The sequence below is a fragment of the Lactuca virosa genome, chromosome 4 (genome assembly GCF_052849685.1).
Source record: "Lactuca virosa cultivar CGN04683 chromosome 4, Lactuca_virosa_CGN04683_v6, whole genome shotgun sequence".
NCBI classification, from domain to species: Eukaryota; Viridiplantae; Streptophyta; class Magnoliopsida; order Asterales; family Asteraceae; genus Lactuca; species Lactuca virosa.
Genome location: NC_136429.1, coordinates 9,042,590 through 9,052,489, shown reverse-complemented (window position 1 = coordinate 9,052,489; position 9,900 = coordinate 9,042,590). Strand labels below are relative to the sequence as shown.

Below are 9,900 nucleotides of genomic sequence, written 5' to 3'. Positions count from 1 at the left end.
ATGATGTGTATGAAATAAAATTAAAAATTAAAAAAAAACTTGTCATTTTTATAAGATACCCAAAAAAGAATGAAATAAAAGTTGGGTCTTTTGGTTATTTTTTTATAAAATTGGTGATGGCTGAAAAACTAGAAAAAATAAATGAGTTTGTACATACTAACATTTCGAATTGGACTATTTATGTTTAACATAAATTTGTTTTATTCCATATCATATTTTATTTATTTTTAGTTATGTTATGGCCTAACTAATTACAGAAAAAACCTTTGGATAGTTTTCCTCTATATCGTCCTTCTTAGCCTTAAAAATATAAATTTTGAATATTAGTTTGAAAGTGATTTAACATTGTAACAAAAGAAGTTCTTTGTCTAAAGTTCGTCATTGCTCATTGATATTATTGGCCATTCGAATTCTTATTATTCCATCATTAGAAAATATTTGTGAGCTTTATGTGGTTTATAACTTTATATAAGATTAATTAATGTGTAACAATGTGTAAAATACTTCCGTTATTGTAGGAGTTCTATTGATTTAGTCTATTCTACTTTCCTAGTCTTCTGTATGTAGTTGAGTTGTGCCGTATATTTCTCATTCATCTTTGTATTTATACCAATGTATTCTATTGTATCAAACACAGTGAAATTCAATCTTTGTTAGCCTTTACATGGTATCAAGAGCCGCATAGTTTTTTTTTTTTCTCTCATCTTCTCCAAATCGTATATGTTCAATGGCTCACCCAAATTCCTCACTCCTGAATCTTGCAATCGGCAGTTCCTCTACTCTCAACCTTCAGATTCCCTCCATCAGCATCAAACTCGATCGTGACAATTACTCCCTTTGGCGGTCCACTATCATTCAAGCCCTAGAGACATTCGATCTTGAGGATTTTGTTCTTGATCCTCGCCCTCCACCAGCAACCACTTCTGTTACTGATGATAAAGGTGCTACCACCACCGAACCCAATGCTGAATTCACCATGTGGAAGAAACGGGACCGTTTTGTCATCCTCTGGCTTAAATCTACCTTATCTGAGAGTACCCTAGCCGTCGTTGTTCGTGCCACCTCTTCCCATATGGCCTGGCAAGCCATCTAAAAGACCTTCCAGGCACACACTAGGGCACGGAGAATGGCTATGCGGGTTCAATTGCAATCTCTTGTCAAAGGTTCTCTGTCCATGATGGACTATCTTCAGCAGAAACGATCCATAGCTGACTCCTTTGCAGAAAATCTCTACCCAATATCTGAAGAGGACCTTGTTGGTCACATCTTGTCTGGCCTCGACTCCTCTTATGGTCCATTCTACACTGCTGTCATGCTGCGACCTGATCCTATCTCAGTTGATGATCTCGCTGGTCTTCTACTTCAAGAAGAGGCTCGTTTGGAACAGGAGATTACTCGTCAAGGTGCTTTTCTACCCCAACCAAATTCCCAATCGGTATCTGCTACCTCTATTGCATCTGCTTACTCTGCAAATCGCTCGTCTCCAAGAAAGGTTAATTCCTCCAATACCGGTCCTCTTTCCTCTCCCAACCGCAACAATGACAATCGCAGACGACGACCAATGTGTCAACTTTGTAGCAAACCAGGCCATGAAGCCATTGACTGCTGGCAGCGGAATAATCAAGCTGACTACCCTTCCCGCAAGGCTAACCCACGTGATCAGTCTCGCCAAGCTCACCTGGTTCAATCTGGTTCATCTTCTACTGTTTTAGATCCCTCCTGGTACTTTGATACAGGAGCAACTGATCATGTCACTCCGGATGTGAACAAACTTCATGGTGCTACTGAATATACATGAGATGATAAACTCCAAGTTGGCAATGGTAAAAACCTTTTTATTTCTCATATGGGCTCATGTAAATTGTATCACCTGAAACTTCCTAATGTTCTTGTTGTTCCAAAACTTACCAAAAACCTTCTTAGTATCTCTAAATTAACTCATGACAATAATGCTTTTTTGGAATTTTGGCCTATTTACTGTGCTGTCAAGAATTTTCAGGGTCAAACCATGCTCTGCGGGGACACTAAGCATGGCTTATATCGCATTCCTCACTCCAGCAACAATAAGCAGCCTTCTGTCATGGCTCTCTCTGGTGTTCGGACATCTCTTCATGGCTGGCATCAACGACTTGCTCACCCACATGAACAGCTTTTGCGTCATTTAGTTTCTTTGTTTAAGCTTCCTGTTGTGTCCAATAAATTCCCGAATGTTTGTGAATCATGTCAATTAGCAAAGAGTCGTCACTTCCCTCTCCCCACTTCTCACATTGCATCACAAACACCATTTTAGTTGATTTATTCTGATGTTTGGGGGCCATCACCCTTCTTGTCTATGAATGGAAATCGGTTTTTTGTTTTATTTATCGATGACTGCACAAAATACGTATGGATTTATTTTTTATCTCATAAATCTCAAGTGTTCTTTACTTTTTTGCATTTCAAAACTATGGTTAAAACTCAATTTCATAGTGACATCAAGAGCCTGCAATCTGATTGGGGTGGTGAATTTAGAAATGTTTCTCATTTTCTTCACCACCATGGCATCGAGCATCGAATCTCCTGCCCATACACTCAGGAACAAAATGGTGCAGTCGAGAGACGCAACCGTATAATTGTTGAAAAAGGCCTTACTCTATTAGCCCAGTCTTCCCTCCCTCACGGTTTTTGGGAACACGCCTTCAAAACCGTTACTTATCTCTATAATCGCACCATTACCCCTCTTCTTCAGTTTCACTCTCCCTATCATAAATTGTATCACAAACCTCCCCAATATGATTTCCTCAAAACGTTTGGCTGCTTATGCTATCCTTTTCTTCGACCCTACAACAAGAATAAGCTCACTTACCGAACTTTACCTTGTATTTTTCTTGGGTACAGTACGTCTCATAAGGGGTACATATGTTTTCATCAACCTACTTCCCGCGTCTATGTCTCACGCCATGTTGTCTTCAATGAAGAGGTTTTTCCATATACAAACATCTCATCTATCTCACCTTCTATTCCTCCTCCACCCCCTTCATCTACTTCCACTGACCTTTTAGCACACACAACCTCTCTACCAATACCACCTCCACCTACTTCCCCACCAACACCCTCACCTCCATCATCGTCATCTCCTACTCCAACTGTATCTACACCCTCCCACCAACAATCCACCATCAGCTCTCGATCTAAGCAAAAACAACCCTCCACGTCTCATTATCGTGCAGCTGATCACAATACTCACCCAATGCAAACCAGAGCTCGCACCAACTCTTTAAAACCAAAAACCTTCACCACATCCATCATATCCTCCGATCCTGACTTTGAACCCAAATCTTTTACTCAAGCTGTCAAACATCCTTGTTGGCATCAAGCCATGCAACTTGAACATGATGCCCTTATGCGAAATAAAACATGGTCTTTAGTCCCTTGTCCTACTAATGTAAATCTTATTGGCTGTAAGTGGATATACAGGATAAAGAGACGATCGGATGGAAAAATTGAAAGACATAAAGCCCGTTTGGTAGCTCAAGGCTTCAATCAAGAAGCTGATGTTGACTATTTCGAGACCTTCAGTCCAGTTATCAAGCCAACAACAATCCGTTTAGTTCTCTCCCTAGCTTTATCGAAAGGCTGGTGTCTCCGTCAACTCGACATCAACAATGCGTTTCTTAACGGTGACTTAAAGGAACAAGTTTATATGAAACAACCACGGGGGTTTGAAGATCCATCCAAACCCAATCATGTTTGTCGCTTACACAAGGCTATTTACGGGTTAAAACAAGCCCCACGGGCTTGGTTTACTAAACTCAAAAATTATCTTGTCACTCATGGGTTTAGGGCTTGCCAATCAGACACATCCCTGTTCGTTCACTGTTCTCCCACATCTGTCATTTATATTCTCGTGTATGTGGATGATTTAATAATCACAGGGTCCAAAGCAGATCAAATTCAGCGATTCATCAATCAACTTCATCAGGTGTTTACACTTAAAGACCTAGGAGATCTAAATTTCTTTCTGGGGATACAAATTTCTAGAGACTCGAAGGGCATCAGTTTGTCTCAAGCAAACTACATTGCTGATATCTTGCATCGCACAAATATGACTGAAGCATCCCCTGTAACAACACCTGCTGATCCACAATCTTCTCTTCATCGCCAAGGTGATCTCTTTCATGATCCAAAAATGTTCAGACAAGTGGTCGGTTCACTGCAATATGCTACCATTACTCGTCCCGACATAGCATATGCAGTTAATCGTGTCTGCCAATTTATGCACTCCCCAACCAATCTTCATTGGCAAGCTACAAAACGGATATTAAGATATCTAAAAGGCACGAATAATCACTGCTTGCGATTCACTCCAACTACAGCAACTTGCTTACTCGCGTACTCTGATGCTGGTTGGATTTCTGATAAGGAAGATTGTCGATCTCAATATGGTTATGCTATCTTCCATGGTAATAATCTTATTAGTTGGACCTCCAGAAAACAAAGAGTGGTTGCCCGTTCCAGTACTGAAGCGGAATACCGGTCTCTGGCATACACAACAGCTGAACTCTTATGGTTGAAACAACTCATTATTGACCTCCATGCTCCCATCACTCAGCCTCCACTGTTACTTTGTGACAATGTCGGAGCAATCTTCATGGGCAAGAACCCGGTAATCAGCACCCGGTCCAAGCACATAGCATTGGATTTTCATTTTATTCGTGAACAGATAGAATCTGGAGCTCTAAAAATCTGTCATGTTTCTTCTGTGGACCAGTTGGCTGATGTATTTACTAAACCACTTCCAAAGGATCGACTCTCTCTTCTTCGTTCCAAGCTTCAAGTTCGACCCGTCCTTGAGCTTGCGGGGGGCTAACAACGTGTAAAATACTTCCGTTATTGTAGGAGTTCTATTGATTTAGTCTATTCTACTTTCCTAGTCTTTTGTATGTAGTTGAGTTGTGCCGTATATTTCTCATTCATCTTTGTATTTATACCAATGTATTCAATTGTATCAAACACAGTGAAATTCAATCTTTGTTAGCCTTTACAATGTGTAGGGGCCAATCAGCGGGTACAATGAAATTTGGGAACTTTAATTATATGTTAACTAAGATTTGGATTTAGTTTCAAAAACATATTGAAAGAACTTGATAACATATTAGTAAATATAAATCATCTGTCCTTAACATTTATATTTTTGAACAAGCAATATTTAAGTTTGAACAAACAACATTTGGTGTCAAAATAACTGTACACAATCAAATCACCATTTAATACAAATATATTTCATCCGCCCTTCTTAACATTTATATTTACTTTCTGAATAAACGATATTTAAGTTTGAACAAACAATATTTGGTGACAAAATAACTGTACCAATCAAATCACCATAAAAGGTATATTTAAAAAAAATATATATAACTAATAGCCTGACAAACATAACTTTAATAACTTTAAATTATTATAGAATGTCAAACAAAATATTTTTAAAATATTAAAGAGTCAATTACTCCATATATTGATCTAGGTTGTAGTTTGGTGTAATGACTATGTTATTGTTCCTTTCTATTACAAACACGATTAACAAAAGACCTTGATCTATTTCACAAACAAGAAAACCAGATATCAATGAACAAAAACCTAAATCAATGAACACTTATGTTTTTTGTTCCTTTCCGATATATTATAAATATAGTGGTTGAATTTTAAAAATGACCAAAATATAATAACCTTTATATACATAATTTATTTACATCCAGATAAAAGACAGACAAACAAAAAAACAATTAGACAAAAAATAATTGTTTTTAAATTTAACACTTATTAGACAAGTTATTCTTTACAATCAATCTACAATGGAAATACAACAATAATAATACATACAAAATTGATTAATATAATGTTACCGATCAAAATAGGAATAACATAACAGGAATGTTCAAGGGAACAAAATTAGATGGAACTAAAACCAAAATAAATAAATAAATAAAATATCAAAAGTTAAAATTTTAAGAAGTGTATATCAACAACCAAATCCAATATACCTAGTTCAAATATGGTTCCAACTCAATTCACACTTACATTTGTGATTTATCTCGTTAATCCACGGCAAGATTAATTGACATCAAGATGGTTATAAACCCATAGTACAACTAACAAGCAAGATGTACAACCTGATCTAATGTGGAGATACGACATTAAAACGTGAGGACAAAGTTGTAAATTTATACAGCCGAAAAGGAATATAGAGTGCTTTGGCGCCAAAACCAAAGTCAATTGGAGGTGTTTCCCTGATTCCTGCGTGCTGCCCGCGGTCAGCCTACGTTTCACGGGCACCTTTATCTTCTCTAGCTCACGATTTTAAATTTAATACCCTATTAATCTACTACACGTCGTTGCTTAGCTCACGATTTCCTCGGGTTCCTTTTATCCCTCCATTCAATACTCATCACAAATGACTTCCCCACGATTAACCCTTCAACTATTACTTTTTTAATAATTATTCCCTATCTTTTGTTTCTTCTTACAATTTCATACCCAAATTCCAAACTTTTAAATGCATTTTTATATATATAGAACTATGTAAACAAATATATTAGTGACAAGCCTAAGAGAAAGTTTGAAATTGTAATACTAAATAAGAACTTTGTTTTAATATCAGACCAAATTTCATAAAAAGATATTATCATGTCAGTAAACTTCAAAGCTTTATCTAGTGTTTTTATAGATAAACAAAAGATAAACTCACTGTGGTTGAATTTAAAATAAAAAGATTGATGGTCAAACAGATCGAGGTGTGTGTGGGAAGAATCGCTCACTTTTTGTCTGTCATGTCAATTTCTCCCTTACTTTTCTTTTCCTTATCAAATCCCAGGGTGTTTATGAGAAGAATCTTTTATTTTATTTTTTAAATATATTTCATACAAATATTATACATATTTTGTAGGGAATTAAAACCATAAATTTCGATTTAGCTTTTATAAAATTTTAATAGGTATATAATTTAATAAATATTAAAAAAACTGAAAAAAATACTAACCAATCACAAAGAGAAAGAGTGAGGGATAGACTCCCCTCTCATTTTCCCTCACCCATTTTCCCTCACTCACGGTCGGGCCTAAATAACAAAAGTCAAGGGTGGAGTATGTCAAAAGGTGAAAATGTAGGGAGAATATGTGAAGTATTATTTAAAACAATTTTAGAATATGTGAAGTTAAATACTCAAAAAGTCACCACTTGAATATGATTTATTAATAAAATCAAACACGTACACATCCATCCCACACTTCCCATCTTTTTCCTCTCATCAACTCAATCATTTACTTATAAAGCAAAGCAACTCTCCATCAGTCGTCAATTTCTATTCCAGTTTAGAAAAATCACTCTCATCTTCCCCTTTCATCTCTTCACTTTCTCCCCTCATCTCTTTTCCTAAATCTTTCCTCCAGATTCCGTTCCTTTTCTTGTTTAAAGCTCAACTCAGGTTTCGGTATTGACATCGGAATTGCAGAAGAAACAATGGAATCAGAACCACCATCCAAGAAATGGGTTATCGCCGGAATCCAGTTCATGACTCCATTGAAGCCGATTTACACAAAAAAGGAAACCGAAAAAAAACATGAAGATGATGACGAGGCAAAGGAGTGTTGTACGACTCCGACATCTCCGGAATCAGTGATTCCGTGTTTGTTGAAATGCCCGGGAGCTCCGAGGAAAAGAAAGGCGATTTCCAGAAGCCACTGTAATGACGTTAGAGATTACTTCAAACCTCCGGAATTGGAAAGTGTGTTCATACGCTTTGTTGAAAGGGCATAAGTGTCTACATCTTTGTAACTCTAACTAGGGTTAATTAACTAGGAAAATAAATCTTTTGTAATTATCATCTTTACAGTTTGGTTACAATCTACTTGTTATATTTTTAAGATGCAACAAAGGCCCCGATAAAAGTGGATTAGAACGAGTGATTCTAACCATTTTTTTTAGTATGTAACTATTTTCTTTTCGATTTATTATGTAGAATAGTTAGTTTGCAAAAAAACTTTATTTATGACGTTTGGAATAAAAATAATGTTTTTTAGGTTTATATTTTTTTTGAACAGCCAAACCATTATATTTGTATTTGGTGCGATAATTATGGCTCTTTCAGTACATAAATAAAATAATATTTTTATATTTCCTACGCATATTGTTGGCGTACAAATTTTAACGAGGACTAAATACATCACAATTATGGTTATATATATATTTTACAGTATAGAATTATTACGTTAATACATACACATTAAAAAATTGAAAAGAAAAATAAAGCCATATTCTTTTTCTTAAAATATATGTTTAGTCTTCATGTCTCGTCGAAGGGTACTATCATACGAAGTTGATCTGATAATTGGAATAAATTCCTTAGATACCCTCGATCTTCTTTCCTATGAATTATATAGTTAAATTGGCATGTTTATTAAACACGTAGGTAGGCCTGGCAATGAAGCGGATTTTGACCCTGATCCGATCCAAACCCTTAACAATTATATGAGTTTGGAACATAGTTTTTGATCCGTTTACCCGTTAACGATCCGTACCCGCTAACCCTTTTATTAAAAGGGTCGGGTATGGATCATCACCGATCCGCTCCATTTATAACCCGCCCCATATAAATTTTAGAATTATACATTTATATTTTATACTGCCTAAAGTTTACTTTAAATTCCAATTGAAAGCTCAAAGAGAGAATGCCAAATATTAAACTGTTTTAAATAGGACTTGAGGACTTAACTTCTAGACTTTTAGTCTTCTCTCAAGAATCATGATGTTATTTCATTTATATTTCATCATGCAATCACCAATTCCATTTATAAATCAATAAATTCATTTATCAACTGGAAAAAAGTTTTTGACTGCTATTTTCTATCAATCCAATCGACGATCAAAAACTAATTGGAAGTAACTACAATAATAATTTTAATTCCAATCGAAAGTCTTCGAGTACATAATGTGTTTTCCAAATCAACATTTGTTTTATTTAATAAATGTGATTTTATGATTAAAGTAAAATGTGTTTGATTATTCAAAAAAACCTACGGGTTACAGGGCGGGTTTGGATATCTGTTGATTCGGTGGATAAGGGTACGGGTTTGATTATTCAAAACCCTGTGGGTTACGGAGCGGGTTTGGATCGGATTTTGGAATTTGTTAAAAAGGTTTGGATCAAGGTCGATTCGCTCCAAACCCGCCCCATTGTCAGGTCTACACGTAGGGGAGGTTCCTCTAGCATAAAAAATTAATTTAACAAATTGATTTTTTACTTTAATTTATTGAGGATGGATGTAGGGGAGGTTCCTCTAGCATAAGCATGCAATGAAGTAATTGCCAAAGACAAAGCCACAAGAACCTTTGTCACATTCTTTGTATTAATAAAGTCTATGATAATTTTAATTATTAGCGCCCATAAGATTGTTCCTCGAGCCACTTTTTTATTTAAATATATAGTTTGTGTGAACCTTTTTATAATATGATGATGGCAAAATTCGCTAGTATTGTCTTGTTGGACAGGATATGATAAGGAGTATACTGCGAGTTATATTGTCTGCAAAAGACCTTCTAAACACATGGATTGACACGCATGAGTGACAATGGTCGGTACTGCATGAAAGGACATGTAACTTCCTATTTTTGGCCAAAACGTCACTATGCCAAATAGTTGCTTGCCTGACATGTACTCGTGTTGCATGCACCCCCATCTATCCTATTAGTTTGTGTTGTCCGATAGCGCGTTTAGTCGGCAGAAAATGAATGAAATTTGAAAGAAAATGATTTCAATTCCCTCGAATTCATTCGTTTGATTGGTCTTAGACGGGGGAATGGATTCTTTCCAAAGTTTGATGAAAAACATTCCTTTTCGTCAAGGAAGTGGTAGATTACAAAATACTT

At 36.0% G+C, this 9,900-nt stretch overlaps 1 protein-coding gene across 1 annotated transcript; it reads left to right on the top strand.

Moving 5' to 3' along the window:
* Nucleotides 1–1,126: 1,126 nt before the first annotated feature.
* Nucleotides 1,127–1,798, top strand: LOC145104093 (uncharacterized). The gene has a single exon (XM_079041375.1). It carries the CDS (start codon nucleotides 1,127–1,129, stop codon nucleotides 1,796–1,798), a length of 672 nt encoding a protein of 223 aa, XP_078897501.1.
* The last annotated feature ends 8,102 nt before the right edge of the window (nucleotides 1,799–9,900 follow it).

What these genes read in the sequence shown, in the direction of transcription:
- LOC145104093 (XM_079041375.1), top strand. Translation starts at nt 1,127, where the DNA reads ATGGCTATGCGGGTTCAATTGCAATCTCTTGTCAAAGGTTCTCTGTCC.